The sequence below is a fragment of the Phocoena sinus genome, chromosome 7 (assembly GCF_008692025.1).
Source record: "Phocoena sinus isolate mPhoSin1 chromosome 7, mPhoSin1.pri, whole genome shotgun sequence".
Classification (NCBI taxonomy): Eukaryota; Metazoa; Chordata; class Mammalia; order Artiodactyla; family Phocoenidae; genus Phocoena; species Phocoena sinus.
Window position 1 is genome coordinate 100596460 of NC_045769.1, and position 24419 is coordinate 100620878.

At 36.2% G+C, this 24419-nt stretch overlaps 1 protein-coding gene across 9 annotated transcripts in view; it reads left to right on the plus strand.

Annotated features, from left to right (window-relative positions):
- The window catches only part of DPP10 (dipeptidyl peptidase like 10), a 1311492-nt gene that overhangs the window by 1034180 nt on the left and 252893 nt on the right, over nt 1-24419 (plus strand). The window contains exon 7 of one of the 9 annotated variants that reach the window (XM_032638356.1): nt 16514-16528. The exons of the other annotated variants lie outside the window; for them this stretch is intronic. Coding sequence (XP_032494247.1) covers nt 16514-16528 — 15 coding nt within the window. The remainder of the gene's footprint in view (nt 1-16513; nt 16529-24419) is intronic. 9 annotated transcript variants of the gene reach the window in all.

The following is a 24419-nucleotide window of genomic DNA, read 5'->3' on the forward strand; positions in this document are numbered from 1 at the left end:
AAGTATTTAAATGAAGGAATAAATTAGATAAATAATTATTTTATGTAAAATAAAGCCTTTTTAGAAATAAAATAATTAAAATACTTTAGATAATAAAGAATAATTATTTAAAATTTGGGTATTAAATTTCCTTTATGGAAAGAGAATATACAAATACACATTATTGATCTCTTTCTCAATCTTTTGAAGTTTTTGAGGTAATAATTTGGAAAAAAATAAACGTCTATATGAGGCTTTCTTACATTGGGGTGTTTAAATATAGGCTCTGAATCAATATGGAACTCTCAATCTTCCTCAAAACAAAAACCACTTCTGTGGTGTCTTTTAGAGTTACATTTCTCTGATCCCCAAAACTGTCCTATATCTTTAAGTGCTTCTCTGAATATATTATTCCTTTTCTTCCTTTCTGAAATCTGACAATTGTTTGTTGAAATCACAACCTCTAAAGCCTCTGCAGGGAACAACACATTTTTTTCTTTCATTCCTCCATGGGTTACAGAGCCAGGATATATAGCGTAGATATTTTATCAGTTCCTTGTTACCACCTCAAAATAATTTCTCACCTTTCCTTTTGAGAACCCAGATTTTGTAAGAAACTCAAGTCACCTAACTACACAGATCTCTCCCTTTCTCACAGTCATTATCTACAACATATTTGCCTTTCACTGCCGTTTATCCATGGCTTTAGATTCGGGTTCACTCTTTCTCTTCATCTCTGCTCTAATCTACTTGACCTCAACATCAAAATGCTTCTAAAACTTTGGGCTTTTAATCCCTTGATTTACCTGCTTCCAGAACCTTTTACTCAGTTCAAGGCTCAAAGTACATTTTTTCATCACCATTAAGCAGCACCCCTCTGTCATCAATCATGATTCAAAAAATTCCACACTCTAACATTTTTACCCTGTTAGATTATCCCTCATTGTTAATTATTTCTATCCCATTTCACTCTCCATCATCTCCTGTTTTCACCTTTCTTTTTAAATTAGCATATATTCCAAAGTCCATAATAATATCCACTTCCTTGCCAACAACCTCAATTATTTTGTCTCTCGCTGACTCATAGTCATCTGTCAGATCTGGGTTCTACTTAATCATTTGCTTAATTTCACCTTAAAAAAACATCTCCCCAAATGCACACCAATCTCACACAGATCTAATTCAATTTCCCACTTTCTAAGATGATATCATACCTTGTATTTTCTATAAAGCTCTAAATTGTCTTTCTTAGATCAGAACTTATGATCTGAATAGTCAAATAAGTTTCATAGCTGTCAATTTCAACCCATTAGTACTCGATCACCATCAGGAAGCTGAGTGATCAGAAATAAGTTAATAAAAGCATGCCAGTCGTTAATGTATGAAGTCAGTTGACTATCTCTTTTCCTTTATGACATATATTTATGCAAAAGGGCATGAAATATTCAACTGCCTTTTCTTGAATATAATATGTGAGTATATATGAAGACTAACTTATTTCTCCTCTAATGAACACTGTAAGCAAAACATGCAAACATAGAACAATCTTATCTTAAACATGTCAATCAGCTATCATACTCATTTGAACTTTGGCATTATGACTGTTCTGGATCAGGTACTATTTGTATTTCATCATTATGCCTCTCAGCATTATTCCTAACAAAATAATATATCATATATATCTTCTGATAGGAAAAAGCAAAATCCCTCTCAAACCCAAGACAGCAGCTACAATCAAATGAGAATGAGTAAAGGCAAATAAAAGGACAAGAGACTCATTTAAGCTTTAAGAACATTCATAAACTGAAAGTGAAAGGATGGAAAAGATATTTCATGCAACTCTAAACCAAGAGAGAATGGGGCTAGCTATACTTATACCATACAAAATAGATTTTAAGTAAAAAGCTGTAATGAGAGATAAAATAGGTCATTATAAAGTGATGAAAGTGTCAATTCATCAAAAGTATATAACAATTATAAATCTATATGCACCCAATATTGGAGGAGCTAAATACATTAAATAATTATTAGCAGATATGTAGACAAAAATAGACAGCAATCAATGAAATAATGGTAGGAGATGTCAAAATCCCACTTTCAATAATGAGTAGATCATTCAGACAGAAAATCAATAAGGAAATAATGGACTTGAACTATACTTTAGACCAAGTAGACCTAACACACCTATACAGAACATTCCGTCAAAAAACAATGGAATACACATTCTTCTCAAATGCACATAGAACATTCTCCAGTACAGATGACATGTTAGGCTACAAAACAAGTGTTAACAAATTTAAGCAGATCGAAATTATACCAGGTATCTCTTTCTAACCACAATGGTGTGACACTAGAAATCAAATAACAGGAGGAAAGATGAAAACTTCCCGGATATGTGGAAATTAAGCAACAATATATGTGAACATCAAATTGGTTAAAACAAAAAGATGTCAAAAGAGAAATAAAAAAGAATATTGTGAGACAAATGGAAATGGAAACGCAACATACCAAAACTTACTATGGGATGAAACAAACTTAGTTCTAAGAAAGAAGTCTATAGGATAAATGCCTACATTAAGAAAAAAGAAAGATTGCAAATAAACAAATTAACCTTATCCCTCAAGGGACTAGAAGAAGAAGAACAAACTAAGTCCAAGGTTAGAAGAAGGAAAGAAATAACAAAGATCAGAGCAGAAATAAATAAAATAAAGATTAAGAAAACAATAGAAAATATCAATGAAACTAAGAGCTGTTTTTATTTTTTAAAGATAAACAAAATAGGCAAATCTTTAGCTAGATTAACTGAAAAAAGAAGAGAGATGTCTCAATAAAATTATAAATTAAATAGATATTACAACTGATATCACAGAAACACAAAGGATCATAAGCAACTACTATGAACAACTATACACCAACAAATTTGATAACTTAGAAGATATGGATAAATTGCTAGAAACAAACAACTAACCAGGACTGAATTACGAAGTAATAATAAAGTATAAACAGACCAATAACAAGTAAGGAGATTAAATCAGTAATCAAATATCTCCCAACAAATAAAAGCCCAGGACCAGATAGCTTCACTGGTGAATTCTACCAAATATTTAAAGAAGAATTAATATCAGTCCTTCTCAACACTTCCAAAAAATTGAAGAGGAAAGGAACCCTTCCAAATTCATTTTACAAGACCATTATTATCCTGATACTGGATACTACAAGAAAATTGCAATTCAATATCCCTGATGACCATAGATGCAGATGTCCCCAACAAAATAGTAGCAAACTGAATTTAAGAGAAAATTAAAAGGATCATTAACCATGATTAGTTGAGATTAATCCCTGTAATACAAGGATGTTTCAGCATATGCAAACCGATAGATGTGACACACCATATTAACAGAATGAAGGATAAATAGCATATGATCATTTTAATAGATGCAGAAAAATTATTTGACAAAATTTATTATTTTTCATGATAAAAACTTGATAAATTAGGTATAAAAGGAATCTGCCACACATAATAGAGGCCATATATGGTAAGGCCACAGTTAACATTATATCCAATGGTGAAAAGTTAAAAACCTTTCTTCTAATAACAGGAACAAGACAAGGATGCCCACTCTCACCATTTCTAGTCAACATAACACTGGAAGTTCTAGCCAGGGCAATTAGGCAAGAAAAAGAAATAAAAGACATCAAATCAGAAGGAAGAAGTAAAACTGTCTCTATTTGCAGATGACAAGATATTATATATGGAAAACTGTAAAAATTTCAACAAAAAAACTTTAAATAAATTCAGTAAATTTGTAGGATACAAAATCAACATAAAAATATCAGTTGCATTTTTTATACATTAGCAACAAACCATCTGAAAGAGAAATTAAGAAAGCAATTTAATTTACAATAACATCAAAAATAACATACTTTGGAATACATTTGAACTAAACACCAAAAACTATAAGACATTGATGAAAGAAATTGAAGACACAAATAAATGTAGACATCCTGTGTTCTTGGATTGGAAGGCAGAATATCGTGAAAATGCCCATACTATCTAAAGTGATCTACAAATTCAATGTAATCCCTTTCAAAATTCCAATGACATTTTTCATAGAAGTAGAAAAAACCTAAAATGTATATAGTCCCACAAAAGACTGAATAGCCATAACAATCTTGAGAAAGAAGAACAAAGCTGAAGGCATCATACTTTCTGGTTTCAAGCTAAATTATAAAGTTGTAGTAATCAAACAGTATGGTACTAGCATAAAAACAGGCACATAGACCAGTGGAACAGAATGGAGAGCCCAGATATAAGCCCACACATATATGGTAAACTAATTTTTTGACAAAGATGCCAAAAACAAACAATAGGGAAAGGATAGTTTCTTCAATAAATGTTGTTGGAAAAACTGGATATCCACACGCAAAAGGATAAATCAAGGGCTTCCCTGGTGGCGCAGTGGTTGAGAGTCCGCCTGCCGATGCAGGGGACACGGGTTCGTGCCCCGGTCTGGGAGGATCCCGCATGCCGCGGAGCGGCTGGGCCCGTGAGCCATGGCCGCTGAGCCTGCGCGTCCGGAGCCTGTCCTCCGCAACGGGAGAGGCCACAACAGTGAGAGGCCCGCGTAACGCATAAAAAAAAAAAAAGGATAAATCAAGATCCCTGTCTTACACTACTCACAAAAATGAACTAGAAACGGATCAAAGAATTAAATATAAGACGTGAAACCATAAACTCCTAGAAGAAGACATTGGGAAAAAGACTTTGACAAAGATCTTGGCAATAATTTCTTAGCTAAGACACCAAAAGCCCAGCAACAAGAAGCTAAAATAAACAATTGGGACAACAGCACACTAAAGAACTTCTGCACAGCAATGAAAACAACAGTAAAGTGAAAAGTCAAACTACAGAATAAGAGAAAATATTCACAAACCTTATATTTAATAAGGAGTCAATCTCCACATTATATTAAAACCACATGCAATTCCATAGCAAAAAAATCAAATTATTGTTTTTATGTAAAAATGGGCAAAGGACCTGAATGGACATTTTTCCAAAGAAGACATTCAGATGGCCAGTAGGCATTGACAAGTTGCTCAGCATCATTAATCAACAAGGAAATGCTAATCAAAACCACAATGAGATGTCACCTCACACCTGTTACGATGGGTAATATCAAAAAGACAAGAGATAAGTGTTGGCAAGGATATGGAAAAAAGGGAACACTTTTACACTGTTGGTGGGAATGTAAAGTGATACAGACATTATGGCAAATTATATGTCGTTCCTGAAAAAAAAATTGATCTACCCTATGATCCAGCAATACCACTTCTGAGCATATAAGAATCCCCCCCCTTTTGAAATTTAACGCTACTTCGCTTTTACAAAAGACCGACATTAGTACTTGCTTTTGCTAACCTAAAGAAATCCAAAGAGGATTTTTCGCTTTTATGAAAGAAGGTGAAATTTAACTCCCAATTTAAATAACATTTTTGTTTTTTTGTTTTTTGTTTTTACTTACAGAAAAATTAAGTCTTAGTTGTGTTAGAGTGGGAAGAGCTGGAGTTCTAGAGGCAGATTCTGCACTTAGACTGGGTCTGTGATGCTTGATTTTGAGAAACTAAGTGTATTTCCCTGCCTTCATTCAGACAGAATGGGTGGTAATCTGAATTTCCTTACTTTGATACCAAATGACCTACTTATTTTCTATGATACTGTGAGGACAACCATGAACATGCATTATAACAGAAGCAGAAAGCACAGAACTTTCTCCTACTCCCTGAAAAGCGGGAGGTAGCAAGCTCTGAAATTTGTGATTATGTGTGTGTGTGTGTGTGTGTGTGCTTGCTTGCCTGCATGCAGCTGACCCTGAAAATACTTTATTTTTTTATATTTGAAAAAATTTCATATTTTTAGAAAGTTACAAGATTATTTAAAGAAATATTGTAACCCCTTCACCCAGATTCTTTCTTTCACTAGGTGTGTATGTACATATACACTTAACACACAAACAGAGGCATTTTTTTCTGAGCCATTTGAGAGTGATAATGTTCCTTTAGTCCTAAGTACTGTAATTTTTATTTCTACAAAAAAGGACATTCTCTTAGAAAACCCTAACATGATGATCAAATCAGGAAATTCATATAGATAAAATAGTATCAAATTTACAGACCATATTCAAATTTTGCCAGTTGTTCTACTAATGATTTTTAGGGTGGGGGGAAAAAATCCTGGTCCAAAATCCCATCTGGGAATCACAGATTACTTTTACTTGTCTGTTTTGTCTTCTTTTATCTGGAATATTTCCTCAATCTTTTTGTCTCTTATGTGCTTGACATTTTTAAGGAGTACAGGTCAGTTATTTTATAGATATTCCTTCATTTGGGTTTGATATTTTCTCATGATTAAGTCCAGGTGATGTATTTTGGGCAGTGGCAGTATGGAAGTGATTTTGTCTCCTTCACAGTGCAGCAAATTAGGAACTACATACTGTCTATTTTTCATTTTAATGGCAGTAGTTACTTTGATGATTGGGTTAAGATAGTGTCACTTTGTAATTTATAAGTATCAATAATTTTCCATAAGAGAATACTATGACTCTGTATCAATGGCACATTCTCTGTCAAACTTTTCTAATGTTCTTGCCTGAAACAACTATTACTGTGATATTTCTAAACTTTTTTTTAGGGATTTTTTTCTTCCCTATATTTCTTCTACATTTATTAATTTGAATTCTACTATGAGGAAACACTTTCCATTCATCCCCATTCGTCTGTTTTATCCTATGGGTTATAACACTTTGCCATTATGATTTATTTTGGTGATCTAATTTTCCAGATTTTGCCAATGCGATCCACTTAAAGCTGGTCCTTTGCAAAATTTGAATATGGTCAGCAGATTTAATGATAATATTGTATCTATATTAATTTCCTGTATTGATTCAAAATATTTCCATCATTCTATGAACATTTCCTTACTTTTTGGTAGGGCATATTACTCTAGGCTCATCTTGAATGTTTCCTGCTCCAATTTAAGAATGAATCATTTGTCCAGTTTATCTCTTTTTATTAAAGAATGATATTTAGGAACCAAGACCTGGGCTTTAGGTGTGTTCATTATTACTGTAATGACAAATAAACACATGTATGTAATATGATTATAGACACTTTCCTATATCTATTTCTAGTTTTATATTAAAACTCATTAATTTATACTGATATTCCAATTCCAATTAACATTGCAGGGTTCATTTTAGCCTTGCCTTTTTCTATGTTCTTGTATTCTTACCTAGACAGAGAGAAACTAGGATTCCATAAATCATGCCATTGTGGAACGCAAAACAACTCACTACAGCCTCTCTCTTTCTCTCTGTCTCTCTCTCTCTCATTCAACTCCAGATTTAAATAACATGTTTTTGGATTCATTTTTTTTTATTTAAAAATTTAAAAAATTGACTCTTAGTTGCATTAGAGTGGGAAGAGCTGGAATTCTAGAGACAGATTCTGGACTTGTTCTATGAGGCTTGATTTTGAGAAATTAACTATATTTCCCTGTCTTCATTCAGACTGATTATTATAAAAAATACTTTAATCTGAGGATATATGTCAAAATATCAATTTCAACTACTATTTGAATTATATTTTTTTCAGCATATCTATGTTATTAATTTGAAATATGTCTTGCCCCACACTTGTAGAGTTTAGGTACCTTTTTTGTATGTCCAACATTAAAATAATTGTGAAATTTAAAATTGTACAAAAATATATACTTAAGGTATTCTTACTGCCCTTGTTCCTTTCTGTCCTTTTCTAAACCACCAACCTTCCTACCAGTTCTCACCCCTTATACATAACCAACTTCATTAGTTTGTGGATTATCTCTCCAGTGCTCATTTTTTAACAAATAAATGCACAGACACAAACACATAAATGCCTTACCTCTTCTCTTTTACATGAAGCAGAGCATACCTTAGATAAACTTTTGTACTTTGCTTTTTTTTTCACTTAACACTGTATCCTGGATATCACTCCATATCACACCTCTTAAGATCATCTCATTTTTTTACAACTAAATAATGTGGATGTATACAAGTTTACCTACCTTCTCTCACCTATTGATGTTTGGCTTGTTTTCAATTTTATGTATAGGCATTTGACTTGATTTCAAATTTTAGCAGTTAAAAAGACTGCTTCAAGGAGAGTTTCTAGATGCTGACTTTCCGGGACAAAGATAAATGCATATGCAGTTCCATTAATTAAATGTTGCCAAATTCTCCCCTACAAAGTCAGCACCAATTTGCATTCACAGTAGCAATGTTTGAGAGCGCCTGTTTCCCTTGAACTTCACCCAGAGAATGTTAACAGTATTTTAATTTTTTCCAATATGATTGGTAAGAAATGGTATCTCAGTGTATTTGCATTTGCATTTCTCTAATTACACTTGAGGCTGAATACTTTCCTTATGTTTAAAGGCTATTTTGGATTTTTTTGTGACTGATTTTGTCTTTTGCTCATTTTTCTACAATGTAGTTTATTATTATTCCAAACCCAATCAAGTGGTAAGAGTGTGTGTGTATATGTATAATATCATATGTATGCTACATATTTATAATATATAAGTATATAATATGTATTAAATATATATTAAATATATATGTTATAATATATTGTTATAAATATATTATTTATATTATATATTTTATATTGTACATTACATAATATAAAATATATATAATTATACATAGTATATAATATATATGATAAATAAAATATATGCTATGTTTATATATTTATATGATATATACATATTAAATACATAATATAAATATATATTATTTATATTATATGTTATACACTATATAATATACTTTTCATATATTTATATGTAATAATATATAATACATTATATATTATATATATGCATAACATATATATTACATAATATATAATAAATAAAATATAAGGTATGATATATTTATATTCATATATTTACATTGCATATTTATGAATATTATAAATATTTATAATATTCATAAACATATATTTTATATTATAATATGTTTAATAATATATTTTACATAATAATACTTATATATATTATATAAATATATTAAACATATTTATAATATCATGTATATGATATTCACTCTTTATCTGTAATATAGTTTAAAAATATTTGCACTCAGTTTGTCAGTTGTCTTTTGAGTTTGTTTATGATATTTAATTTATTTTCAAATGTAGTCACACTTACTAGTGTTTCATTGTATCTGAACTTTGAACTATTTTCTCAAAACCTTTCTGTACAAATAGGCGATAGAAGAATTCACATGTTTTCTTGTAATATGGTTTCATATTTTACATTTAAACCTCTGATTCATTTGAAGTTTATCCTCGTGTATATTGTGAGATACGGATATAATTTGATCCTTGTTGACAATTGGCTATTGTCAATTTATTTATTAAACTATTTATTAAAAAGTTCATCTTTGGTGGTATACCAAATTTGAGGTGTCCCCCTTACCATACACTTATTTCCTAGTATATATTTTGTTGCATGAAGGCTTTTTTTATTTGTTTATTTGTGTTAATTCTCCTCCATTGTTGCATTATTTTGTATGTTTTGGAGAAGTATAATGCCTGGTTAATTTCTTTGACCTTTTAAGTTGTGTGATGTAAAAAGCCACGAAGGCATCAAGGATATTTTCTTTATCATAGATCAGTACATTTATACACATATGTCTTGCAGTTGCTTATTCTCAGGCAGTTTTCCCAGATATCCAGTGGCCCTTTCCAGTATGCAAATTCAGATCTAAAACTTGAATTTCAGTTTTAAATATTAATAATGTTCCATATTATATGTCTTGGCCTATGTTCAATTTCAGCCACTTTCTCTTGATCTTTTAAAATTTATTTCATCATCTAATTTTCATTCTGTTGGCATTTTTCTTGGCTTTTCTTTGACTCCTTATTAGATTTTCATTTAAGTCTATTACCCCTTGACATTTATTAAATTTAATCTTCAGGCTGGGATGATTTTTATCTCTTTTTTCTATTTTTTTCAGGCAAATATGTTTAATTTTTTTAAATAACTAATGGCAAAGTAAAATATTTCCATCACATCATTTATTTTTGAGTTTAATCAACTATCTCTCTTTTTAAAAACTTCTTCCTACTCACTGATTTTTTCTTTTTTTTCTACATTTTAATTTCTAAGTTAAGGTGTTTTTTTATATCCTCAGATATTTACCTCATTTTGAGGTGTTTGAGGTATCCAATTTTCTTTTGCTTTGTGGTTGATTTTTGTAGTTATAGATGAGGAAGTGGGATTTCTTCAGCCTGGGTGCCTTAGTTCTCATTTTCTATTTTAATTGTGTTGTGTAATGTTATGTAGTTTTCATGTAATCATTTGAAATATTTTTGGTGTAGTAAAAGATTCAGGGCTTAACAGAATTCTCTTGTATTTCTTTATTTTTGTTTTTGTTTTTACTTTTTCGAGAGGGAGGGGGATTGAATGACCTCTAATTTGTTGCTTCTCTTTTTTACAGCAGGACCCTCAATTTCCCATTTTCTCATTTTTTTAAATCAACAGTTTCTAAAAACACCTCATCCCTCCCCTTTATCTTCTTTCCCAGACATATTATTGCTTTCAGACTGCAACCTCAAATTGCATGTGCTTTCCTGTAGGAAGTATTCTCAACCAACAAGTCTCTTTTCTAGGCTTTGTACAGTGAACTTTCTCCTTTTGGCAGCAATTTTAGCTCAGTTATATACCTACCACTGGTTTCCCTCTTCTCTCTTTCTTGCCATCTTTACTCCTGGCAAAGATTTTCTGTAAGAGCATAAGTGATAGCTCACCATGGTTGGTCTTTTTCTTTTCTTCTTCTACTTTGTCTTTTTTTTTACTTAGAGGTAATTCGGGGGTTTTTTCCCCTATATTTTAATCATGAGCAGTTTGGTATATTTCTGTGGTTTTGCTTTTCTTGTTGTTATTTATTGTTTTTGGAGAACATGTCATTATTGTCCACTATTTGAAAGTCTTAAAAAATACACACACACACACACATACACACACACATAAACACACACATACATATATTTAGCTGTCGTTTAATTAATTTTTCCTGGAACTCATGAAACCATGACTTTGCAAAACTGCTTAGAATAACATTTTTAACTGATATCGCTGGCTATAATCTTTTACTTTCTCCCTGTTCATTCTTACCAGAGAAAGCTTGGAGGCTCATTTTAGTAATGTCACTTCCCTACTCAGAAGTCCTCAGTGGTATCACTATTCATCTTCAAATCAACTTGAAATTCTACACGAGTTATGTGGGATCCCAGGTTGCCTACTTTTCTTCTGTGTCTCTGCTTATTCCCATGAAGCTAACCTGGGCTTGTTCTCTACTTAAACTTCACCCAGGCTAAGCTGTCCGTCAATTCATTCCATTCTGCTACCTTTTGGCTATCACCATTTCTTTTTCACCTAGAAAACAGTTTTCAAGAATAACCTTGAGTGAGCATTACCAGAACAAACTGGGTCTGCCCTGGCCACATTGGTTAATGAAAAGTCCCATTAACCCTTTGTGGCATTTTAATCCTTTCTCATGCTGTGTTTCTCTTTCCTTGGTATAAATATTTTAATATGGATACTTAGCAGTCTACCTTAAGTCTGTCTACTGTCCATGCCATAAACAAAGGTCCTTCTTTTGGTAGACGTGCTCAAGAAATATTCTAAGTCCTTACGTACTGTATCACTTATACTCTACAACAGCTATATGAGGTATGTACTTTCACTAAACCTTAGTTTACAGATAAAAAAGAGAAATCAAGTTACAGAGAGATGAAGTAACTGAGTTAATATAGCTAGCAATTTGTACAGCCAGGTTTTGGACTCAGGTAGCCTGTTTTCAGAGCCTGAACTCAAAACCAGTAATCTATATGTTGCATAGAATGAATGGATATTTTATTAATTTTGAAAATTTCAAAGAAATTTCAAAGAAATATAATCCAGTATCCTAAGCTTTAAAATCAGAAAGGTTGCCTGACAATACAGTAGGTAAATGAGGTATCTGATTTTGATTAAAAGAGCAGTAGTAGTAGTTCAGCTATTAGATAATTATAATTCTGTAATATCAGTGGTTTTGAAAATTAATTTATACTTAATGAGATATACCAAATATTAATTTTCCTTCAAGAAGGAGAGGGATTAATATAGAATTCATTAATAAGAGATTGCAGTGATTTATTTTAAAATATACTTAGATTGTGTCTACATAATTGAGGGATATTTTGGGGTTTTTTGGTGTAATAAGAGTTGTATGATTCAACAAGAAGTGATCAGTAGGAAAGTACACCTGATGAATTTACTTAACAGAAGTAATTATATTTAGCATGGACTACTATTAATATGTATTCAAAGCCACACCTTTGCACAGATTGCAGAGTACATGAACACCTTACCCAGGCTGGGAATACTGCAAAGTCATCTGAGTCAGAAATCAGGGAGAACCTAAAAGATTCAGTTGACATTGGGTCATGATCACAACTCTATTATTAAATAATTTTATCACAAATATGAAGTAAAATTAATTTAAAATAAAGTGGAATATAGCATGGATAAGTACAAATTATTCAAAATTGAATGACTTAAAAGTAAGATAATCAGAAAACACATTTTCTTATCAGCAATTTTTGTTTAAGTGAGGTTCATCGCAATTGAAATTACCTTACAATGATCTGTGTGAAAAGAGACTGAGGTCTGTGGTCTGAGGAAAAAATTTTATGTAATGTATATCTTCTAGCATTGAAGTGTTGCTTTCTGAAGAGTCTTTATTTCTGCAGAGAAATAAAGACAATTGGAAAACCCATCTTTCATGCCTGCTGTTTTCTTATTTTATGAAAGTGACATTCATCATAGGTTAGTTGATAGAAACCAAGCAGTAAATGACGTTCTGAGATCTCATCTGCAGAAGCAAAATAAGCAGCAGACCTTAAAATAACCCCATGTACTCAATATAGTCAAAACAGAATAAAGGAGGAAAATTCTAAATCCATTTACCTAAAATGGCCCAACGGTTTCAATGACACACTTGTAAAAAGTCATTCTTTTCTGTGCTATATGTTTTCCTTACATTTCATCAGGAGCAAAATACTTGATTGGAACTTCTAGTATTAAATGCTTTGGTATTTCAGATGGAGTCTACACTTCAGATCACACATAGAATCTATAACTACACTTCTCCCTCTATGCCCACATGTTTCACGAGAACTTAAGAATCTGTTGTCAGAATTTCCTCGTAAACAAATCACTTCTCTATCTGCTATCTTCTTACTTTGTCATCTTCAAATGCATGCCAAATATTTGTTCTGAGTTAGTGCTGTGGTATAATTATTTTAACTTGTGAACAGGAAAGTGCCAATTAAAGGAGATAAAGGCCTGGAAATAAAGTTCTTTTGTTAAAAACATAGCTTTAGAAATGCTTTTAAGTATATTTATTAATCAATCTGCTGAAATGGATACAGTAATTATGCATGACCAAAGACTATATAATTTGAGCAGATAATATTAGTGTAAATGTACTAATATAATAAAAGATAAAATTGTCCCTCAGGCTATCCGTGTCTCACATACCTCCTTGTGTCATTCTTTGCTCTTTGTTGACTCGCTGACTCTCACCGGATGAGGGGAGCTGGTGGGTGTTGGCCACAGTGTGAATCAGGATTCGGGGATTCACTCAGTCACTTAACCCAGGCACTCACACACCCACTTAACGTTCCAGGAAGCCAGGACTAATTCCCCTGTCACTACACTTTCAACCTAGTTCGTTTTACTTGACTCACTAAAAAAGCCAAATAATTAGATCCTTTGAGACATAAAGTGTGAGTTTTTGCAATGAAATGCAAAAACTATCAAAGCATTCAGTTACTTATATCATCTTGAATGTTGGCAGTATCTTTAATCAAATATGCAATGTGTAGAAATATGTCAGGAAAGGCAGTGGACTGAAAATGGGCACTGATACCATGTCACTCTGCTCTCCCTCAATCACGAGGACCCTGCCTAAGGAGGTTTAGCCCTCTTTTGTTTCAAAACAACGAGTATAGTGGAAATCAAAAACCACTCATACCCAAAAAGAACCTCCTGAACAATTTTTGTATCGTACTTTTTTTTTTTTTTTCGCGGTACGCGGGCCTCTCACTGCTGTGGCCTCTCCCGTTGCAGAGCACGGGCTCCAGACGTGCAGGCTCAGAGGCCACGGCTCACGGGCCCAGCCGCTCTGCGGCATGTGGGATCTTCTCGGACCTGGGCACGAACCCGCGTCCCCTGCATCGGCAGGCGGACTCTCAACCACTGCGCCACCAGGGAAGCCCTCTGAACAATTTTTGGTATATTTTTTCTCCAAAATCTTTGTGTGCATCTGCATGTGTGCACATGTGTGTATGTATGTATCTTTTATAGAGAAAAATGTGCACTCCCAAACAGGATATAAAGTAAATCATTTTTACCTTCCCAAACTAAACTGTTAAGGGCCATTCCTTTACTGAAAAATCACATCACTCAATTTAAATAGAAAGAATTTTACCCAACTATTGCCTGAACAAACCAAAGTTGTATAATTACAGTATTATATATTGTATTCTTTAAAAAGCCTGATATATTTACAGATCAAAGCATGTAGTGCAACACCTGTGTTGCTATAGAGATACCTAATTTTATCAAGATTAAAAAAATTTAACAACAAATCCATTTGTTTTATAAGTATTCTAAAGGCTTACCATAAACACCCACAAACGTTTCTTTCATCAGTTTTATAGGACAATACAGGAATAAGATACTATGTGCCTTTTAATTAGTTACATTTTCCAATCTCATGTCTTTTATTTTTCTGATACATCCTCTCTACTGATATATTTCCTCAGTTTAGAATGATCAGTGAAAAAGTTATATTCTTCAAACTTTTTAAACCTGGACTGCCAAACTGATAATGTATGTGTTATACATATATACGTACATACATACATATATCATATCTGTTTTTTCTCTATATGTGAACATAGCACTAGCATGAAGTTGTTTTTTTTTTTTTTTTTTTAGCTTGAAGATTCTTAAAGTGTTCGTGGGACAGAATCAAGGTCATCTGATTACATAAGAGTCATCATTCAGATTTATTCTTTTGAAATTGCCTCAGAGTTTAAGGAGGATATTTCTCTAGGGATTAGAACCTTAGCATAGCAGTTGTTGATTTAACAGGGTCTTTAAGAAATCATTCGATTATTAATAAGACCAAAACTTACTATTATTATTCTGTTTTTTTTGAACTATCTTTGAAATACTTTGGGGTAACGTTGGGTCTTATGGAAAGTAACTGACTTGTGTTAACCATGACTATTTCATGTTACCACCTGAAGGAAAAAGAGTGAAGAGGAGACTGGATCTAGAATTCCATCTGTAAAAAGAGCAAAGGGAAGGTATACTGATTGTTGCTTAAGCTATGTCTAAATGCTGTGTTAGAGTCCCGAAAAAAAGCTGTCATCATCCTTTGTAGGTACTCACAGCAGAATTTGTTAGCCAGATTCCCAAGAAAGCAGAAATGTTAGAATGCTGAGATGAAATTCAGGGTAGAGAGTGAGAAGACCTATTAGAAGCGAATAGGAAATAGACCAGCCGTCAGTGCATGGTAGAATCATCTCAGTGAGCAGCGCTATAAAGTGAGGATCTATAAATTCTTACTGCTGAAGTGCTAGCCCTGCCTGACATATAGCCTGCATGAAACCCAGGTCTCCTGGGATTTTTGAGCTCCTAAATTTCCAGTGTGATTCTTATTTTCTTACTGCTCTGTACATATCTATTTTTTTTTTTTTTTTGCGGTACGCTGGCCTCTCACTGTTGTGGCCTCTCCCGTTGCGGAGCGCAGGCTCCAGACGCGCAGGCTCAGCGGCCATGGCTCACGGGCCCAGCCGCTCCGCGGCATGTGGGATCTTCCCGGGCCGGGGCACGAACCCATGTCCCCTGCATCGACAGGCGGACTCTCAACCACTGCGCCACCAGGGAAGCCCTGTACATATCTTATAATAACCCCTCCCTTCACTTGAGCTAGCCTGTGTCTCTCTGTACATCTTGAATCATTGAAGCTTAACTAAAACTATGTCTTTACTAACCACAATTTATGCTAAGCATCATACTTTTCTTGAATTATTGTAAGCTAATTCAGTCACCAGCCATCCATTCATCCACAAAATGCAAGAACCTGGTAGTCATACTTCACTTTCCTCTCCGCTTCACCAGTGCCCTCTCTTCCCCCATCTACACTCCACACCTTGTCCTGCCACCAAATTCCCAGGATTAATTAACCTTCCTCCTTAACACTACTGTCTCACCAGAGTAATATCTCTTCCCTGAACTATTGTGAGAGTGCAGTAACTATTTCCCTGCCATCAATTTTGTTTCCTTACCATCCTCCACATTTTACATAGGAAAATCCATACGGGACATGATTAGAGCCTTAGCACAAGCTTCTTGCCCTCTTGTAATAAGGTTTCTAATGACTTGGTTCTCTCTACCTCACCAGACTTTACCTCCTCCAGCACTTCCTGCTCTGTTGCCTCTGATTCAAATGCCTACCCCATCTCTGTTTGCTCATCATCTCCACTTGCCCTTCAACACTTAACTGAACCATCATTTTCTCCAGGAAGATTTTCTTAAACACAAAGATTAGACTCTCCGCTGAGCTTCCATAGCTGTGCTACCTCCAGCTGAGCACACAGCATTGTCTGCTGAGTAAATATTTTAGTTGTCTGTGTTTTCACAAAGCTGTAAGTTTATTGATGCTGAGGACTGCTGTTATGACACCCCAAACCTGGAACAGGGCCTGGAATATGCCAGTGACCAATACACCTTTTTATGAATGTACTTACCCTTGGCCTTGCAATCCGTTGGATTTAGATGACCTCCAGGGCCCTCTCCCAGCCCACGTGATCCCAGTTTTCTCTGCAGCATGATTGGCAATGGCAGCTTGTTTACCTGCTGTGCCAAACCCAGTCTGTGGCCGGCACTGGGGCTTACAGGGGCTTAGAAGGAAGCCCCTGTAGAATGATTATAACTCCTTAATGGTTTCCCTGAGAGCTGGGTTTACTGAAGTCATCCCCCAGCCCCGGTTTTATTTTAAAGTACCTTCAACTTTACCTTCCTCGATTAACCATACATCGAGAAGAAACCCTCAGTTTCTTCTTGCTTTCTTTGCCCTGCAATAAAAAGAAGAATCTGCCCTTTTAGAAGGATATGTTTCGATACTAACAGAAGGGGCTGTACAGCCAGGACACAGTGCAGAGAAACAAGAGTCCCATCAGGCATCAGACTGCATAGTTGGATTTGGGGTAAACATAAATAATAACAATAATAAACCCTTGCTCTTACTTCACCATATTTATTTTTGATCTTTTTGGATAAAATATATCTTTTAACATCATCATAAGGAAATGAGAGTTTGGTACTGTTTTAGAGCTTCCACTTGGAAAAGATTTCAAGGGTGAGGAGTCTGTGTCTCCTGGAGACATTTCATAGGCACCATCCTTAGTGTTAAGGGGGGCAGCCCTGTGGGCTTCTTTACGTTTATAGTCCTTGTTCCTAAAGGATCAGAAGTAGTTTTTCCTTGTACATACAGAAGCTAAGAGCTGGTCACTTCTTCAGAAAGTTCCAGCTCTGTGGCTGAATGCAATTCGTGTTCAGAATTGCCTAAAGCAGAATTTCAGACCCCAGAAGCAACACAGGATCTCATCCTTGTAATTACCCACAGTTGATGATTGTGGTGAGCAGAAAAATGGCCCCCCAAAATGTTCACATCCTAATCCCTGGGACTTGTGAATACATTGCATTATAAGGCAAAAGGGAGTTAAGGTTGTGAATCAGTTGATCTTAAAGCAGGAAGACTATACTGGATTATGCAGGTGGATCTAATGTAATCACACGAGTCCTTCAAAAACGGAAGAAGAAGGAAGAAAAGTCACTCAAAGAAATGCCACAGGTCTTCCCTGTGGCGCAGTGGCTGACCCGTGCCCCTGTCCGGGAAGATCCCACATGCCGCGGAGCGGCTGGGCCCGTGAACCATGGCCGCTGAGCCTGCGCGTCCGGAGCCTGTGCTCCGCAACAGGAGAGGCCACAGCAGTGAGAGGCCCGCGTACCACAGAAAAAAAAGAAAAAAAAATGCCACAAAGATGGAGGGAGGGCATGAGCCAGAGAATTCAAGAAACCTAGAAGCCACTAGAAACTGGTAAATACCCTCAGCTGACAGCCAGCAACATGGACTGTAGCCCTAAAACTGCAAAGAACGAAATTCTGCCAACAACATGAATAAGCGAGGAAATGGATTCATCCCTAGAGCATCCAGAAAACCTCCCTGCTCACACTTTGGTTCGATTCTACTAAACCTGTGTCAGACATTTGACCTACCAAACTATAAGATAATAAATTTGTGTTGTTTTAAGCTACTATGTTTGTGACAATTTGATATTACAACACAGAAAAGTAATACAATGATCTATCAAACACTTACCCTTGGCAGGGACAAAACGCCTACAAGAAGATTGCAATTTAATTGTCAGGAAAGATATAAATACATGGAAATTTCAACAGTGATGCGAGAACAAGGCAATATTTTGAGATGGTAATTGGTTTAGTGGCATAAAACAGTGCTTGATAAATTGCCACATGAATTCTGCTGAGTTTAGAGTCTTAATGAAGAGGTCAAAAGAAATGAGTCTCAGGTTCATGGTCTCAAGTATATATTAAGAGGCTGTGCACAGCGTTGGTAGATAACCTCACCAACATTGCTTTATTTAATGTAAATTGGCATTATATAATTAAGTTGAACATTTTATGACACTGAATGTAGGAATTCACAGTATTTGAAATTTTCAGGAAAATACTGAGAAAGAGACTGAATGGGAATCAAGCATGAATGTCTAAGTAGGATTCATTTGGAAAAGGAGGTGAGAGAGAGGCTTTCCAGAAGAGAACAAATTGATCAGTGTTTCACAGTGGACAATGTCTGCATTACCGCATGGGACAATTGAGGATAATACACATTTGCTGCAAAACACCCACAACATCTGACTGGAACCCCCCGCTCTAGGTACACAAACAATCACAAACACATACCTCCCTCACCTGAGCAGCTGGCAATACAGTTTCTGAAAATGAGACAGAACAAAGAGTAATCTCTCAGGCATTCTCCATTAACCCAACAGAGACAGAGCCTCAGTTGTAAGAAAATTTAGATAAAGAAGCCACCAGTATTTTGGTTTCTAATCCCTTTCAAGTTCGGACTCAAAAAGTCATTGAAAGTCAGGAGAGGGGACTTCCCTGGTGGTGCAGTGGTTAAGAATCCACCTGCCAATACAGGGGACACGGGGTTGAGCCTTGGTCTAGGATGATCTCACATGCCACGGAGCAACTAAGCCCATGAGCCATAGCTACTGAGCCTGTGCTCTAGAGCCCATGAGCCACAACTACTGAAGCCCGCGTGCTACAACTACTGAAGCCCGTGCTCCTAGAGCCCATGATCCGCAACAAGAGAAGCCACCACAATGAGAAGCCTGCGCACCGCAACAAAGAGTAGCCCCCGCTCGCCACAACTAGAGAAAGCCCACGCTCAGCAACGAAGACCCAATGCAGCCAAAATAAATAAATAAATTAATTTTTTTAAAAAGATAAGAAAGGGGCTTCCCTGGTGGCGCAGTGGTTGAGAGTCCGCCTGCCGATGCAGGGAACGCGGGTTCGTGCCCCGGTCTGGGAAGATCCCACGTGCCGCGGAGCGCCTGGGCCCGTGATCCATGGCCGCTGAGCCTGCGCGTCCGGAGCCTGTGCTCTGCAGCGGGAGAGGCCACAGCAGTTAGAGGCCCGCGTACCACAAAAATAAGTAAATAAATAAATAAATAAGATGAAACTCTTAAAAAAAAAAAATAAATAAGAAAAAGAAGCAGGAGAAATCCTCAGTTAATGCCACCCTTCCAACCAAAGGTGAAAGTACTAAAGGAACAGGGAGGTTTTTTTTTTATGATGAGCACAGCTCTTGGGTAAGCCCCTAATGCTTCCTCTGTCCCAACAGGGTTGGTGACCAAGGCAGCGAGGGCCCTCAATTGTCAGAAATTGTCCCTGCAGATGCCTCAGCTGCTCACTGACTTCCAGACCTAAAGGGGTCAGTCTAGATGTAGACACTGCATCTACTGTCTCCTCCTATCCAGAGACACATAGAGCCAAGATCCTGGGGAGCAGGTGGCCCTGGAAAGCCAAGTGGAGAGTGTGATCCTTTTAGTAAGAAGACCTAGATGTAGTTTGTGTCTTCATTGCTAATTAATAGTGGAACTTCATGCCATTCACCAAGCCTCTCTAGGCTTTAGTTTCTTCATTTGTAAAATGGCACTGATGATATTAATGTGCCTCTCTCAGAGTAGGCATTCACATCCTTTTGGGTGTGTGTGAGTGTGTGTGTCTGTGTGTGTGAATTTTAATGAGATCATACAAATCTTTGGTAAAATATAAAGGGCTATGAAATGTTGGTACTGGTGCATTATTATTGTATTAGTTCTCTAAGGCGGCCATGACAAAGTACCACAGACTGGAGACCTAAACAACAGAAATCTATTTCCACACAGTTGTGAAGGCTAGACATCCAAGATCAAAGTGTCGGCAGGGTTGGTTTCTACTGAAACCTCTTTCCTTGGCTTGTAGATGGCCGTCTTCTCCCTGTGTCTTCACGTGGTCTGCCCTCTGTGACTATATGTATCCAAATTTCCTCTCTATTGTAAAGACACCAGTCACTGGATTGGGATCTCCTCTAATGACCTCATTTACTTCTTCAAAGAATCTATTACCAAATATGGTCACATTCTGAGATACTGGGGGTTAGGACCTCAACACAGGGAGTTTGGGGGAACACAATTCAGCCCATAATAATTATTATTTGATGATGATGGTGATGATGATGATGATAATTATTAATGCCAGTTTAGTGGTTAAAATAATATTTGTACTATGTCAGTTATGAACTTCATCTATAAAAATAGTGAATACCTTTACTGGGTCCCTTTGAGGCCTTAAGGTCCCAAAGTCACTGCTTCTCGGGGGCAACAGAAGCTGGAAGTGTGGTTCCAGTGCCTCCTCTGGGCTCACATACAGCAAGTCCCCTACATACGAACCTTCAAGTTGCAAACTTTCAAAGTGCAAATGTGCTACTACCCAGACATCATTGGATCGTTTTTTCAAGAGGGTAGACAGAATTGAATCCAGCAAGGAACCAGAACCTGTGCCATCCACGTCAGGCGTGAGTGACATTGCAGCCTGCCCTCCATCTCCTATTGCTGAGGATCCTTCAGCTCTCCCATCTCCCACCTCCTCTCCCTCCTCCAGTCAGTAACTCTTCTTGCCTGTTCACGTGATGCCAGCCCCTGGATGCCAGCTGTTGTACTGCACTACTGCACTTTTCAAGGTACTGGACTGTAAGATTGAAAATGTTTCTTTATTTTTTGTGTTTGTTTTTTATGTATTATTTATGTGAAAAGTATTATAAACCTATAACAGTACAGTACTAGGTAGCTGATTGTCTTAGTTGGATACCTAGGCTGAATTTGTTGGACTTTCGAACAAATTGGACTTACAAATGCACTCTCAGAACAGAACTCGTTAGTATGTGAGGGACTTACTGTACACATGCCTTGAAGCCGGTGCCTAGGCCTCTGGGGGTTTTGTTACCTTTAACAGGACAAACTGTCCTCAAATTATAGTCTCGTCTTTTGTACTTCATAAAAGCGTTCAGTTTAACTGTAGAAATTGACTTCAACGACAAAATAAATGTGGAAGCTAACTACTTTTCTGCAGCAGCTCTAAATTCCCTCTGGCAAAAAAAAATTGCTAAAACTATCATGCTTCATTGGCATTTCCTATTAGAGCATTTCTCCACGATGCACAGAGACTAGACTGGGTAATTTAGGGAGAAGGGCTGTATCCCAAAGTACTCCAAACTCCCAGGAGGCCCATTTACATCCATTCCTCAGACAAGCAAAGATATAGACAGTGAGCAACATTTATCCTGGGGAAACTGATCAAGGAAGAGAAGCCACCTGGAAAAAACAAGTCAAGGAGACCGGCAGACTTAGAACCATAATTTGAGATGCTAATCATTCCAGAAGCATGTTTTATTGGTTCACTTAATTTGATTTGGGGAGAAATTTCCCACATGGATTAGGGGATTTTTTAGACCTAAGATACTGACTTAAAAGTAAAGTTTGATTTACTGTATTAGCTGCCTCAGTGGAATCAGTTCCTCAAGCCTCCTAATAACTAAAACAGTGGCTTTCAACCTTCAGTCTTTCTAAGAATCATCTGGAGAGCTTGTTAAAATGCTACAGTCTCAAGAGATTCTTATTCATCCAGTCATGAGTGGGACCCAGCAATTTGCATTGTATCAAGCCTTCCTTTCTGGAGGCAATTTTAATTTTTCTAACAAACACTTATATAATGTTTATTACATACCAGACACTGTTTTAAGCATTTTATAAATGTTAACTTCTTACAAGGCAAACTACTGCATTTTGTTATCTGTATTTTACAAGTGAGGAATGGGGGCAGAGTTGTTTGCCCAAGGACATAGTGCTAATAAGTGGCAGGCCTGGGATTTGAACGCAGGTAGTTTTGTTCTGCAGTCCATGCTCTTGGCTACTATATCGTGCTACCACCTCATTTTGACGCAAATTTTCCAGCCGTCACGTTATAAGAAACACCACGGTAAAGACTATTCACACAGGCATAAGAACTGATCCCATAAGGCAAATGATGTCCATCATTCATGTATACCTGTTTGGGGAAAAGAAAAACATAAGCCTTTATGTGATACCTATTTTGTGCCAGAAGTTCTGATAGCCATGCAAACATTACTAGAGAAATGATTTTAAGAATTCTAAATGGAAAAATTGTTCAACCCCACTGAGTTTCTCTGTGGTCCTAATGAATGATCAGGAAGCAACATAAAAGCCAGAGTTTGCTTCCAGATGTTCAAACTGCTGTTGGATGCAGGCTCTGGCTCTATGCAACACATGACTTAGGAATTTGCCCCTGTTTTTTCTTTTAAAAACAAGTATTTGGAAACAATTTCAAATTTACAGAGATGTTACAAGAAGAAGAATCCTACAAAAGATCATCCCTCATATATCCTTCACCCTGGATATCCCTTTCTTAAAAAATTACCTCATTATGTCCTACATTTGTTCAGCCACTTCCTCCCTTCTTTCCCTCTTTCCCTTGGTGCGTTCCTGTCTTCCAGCTCTGGAAAGTGTACCTGAATCTGGAAGTCCTCAAGAAATATTTGCTGAACAAATATCCATTGGGCAGATAAGGAAAAGGAGGCCCAAAGAGGTTGTTACATCACTTGACCAAAGTCAAATTTCTGGAAGGTGACAAAGCAAAGATGTGTTGTAGAGCCCACATTCTTATATACTGTACATCTAATCATCTGAGAGAAATAAAAGGAGCAAGGCTGAGGCTCGTATTTTGGAGTTTTCAGTGGTGGAGCTTCTATCTTCTTACTGGAAAAGCTGAATATTCACACATAAATGTCCCCGTCTTCCTGTGATCACCGTGCTCAGCTCAACTGCCGAAAATAATTTGACTCAAAAAAAATAAGTACTCTTAGTAGTAGTGTTACAAAAGTGCTTTGCACTTGCAAATCTCTTCACTATTTTCCTAGTGCTGTTATATGCATTATGTCATTTTACATCATGACGTGCCAGTGAATCAGAGCTTATTATCAGCTTTCTGTGAATGAAGAAGTTGCAACTCAAGGAGTTAGTGATTTCCTCAAGGCCATATAGCAAAAAATGTGATTGAGAACCGGGACCCAGGTTCCCAGTTTCTGACCTCATCTTCTTAGTACCAAACTTCTTGATCAGCCACATATGCTACTAAGCTCTGTTATACAAAATAACCCTGGTAAGCAAAACTAACAAGCCACTGACCCATACAAAATTGTAGGTATGATGACAACGAGGTTCTCAGTGGTACCTGCAAATGACCATATTATATGGAATAAATGTTACTCAGAAGTGCTAAAAGACTCTAAGAAGTTGTGCAAGGCCATCTGGTCATTTGATGATAGACATGTAGTGATATGTTGGACCTGAATCTTATTGTGACCCCAGAAGCTGGCTTTCTAAGTGGCTAAGGGAGATGGAATTCAAGGAACAAAACATGTTTTCTGTAGATACCACCATTGTGCTCACCACAAATCCCAAGGACGTGAGACTGGAACATGGATCTAGAGGCGTTCAGTCCAGGGAAATAATCATCATCAGTGACCATCACCAAAATTTCATACTTCCTAGTAGTTTTTAACTTCATAAACTTTGTTAATAGCAACTGACATATTTGAGTCTCAATATAAATGACCAACTTA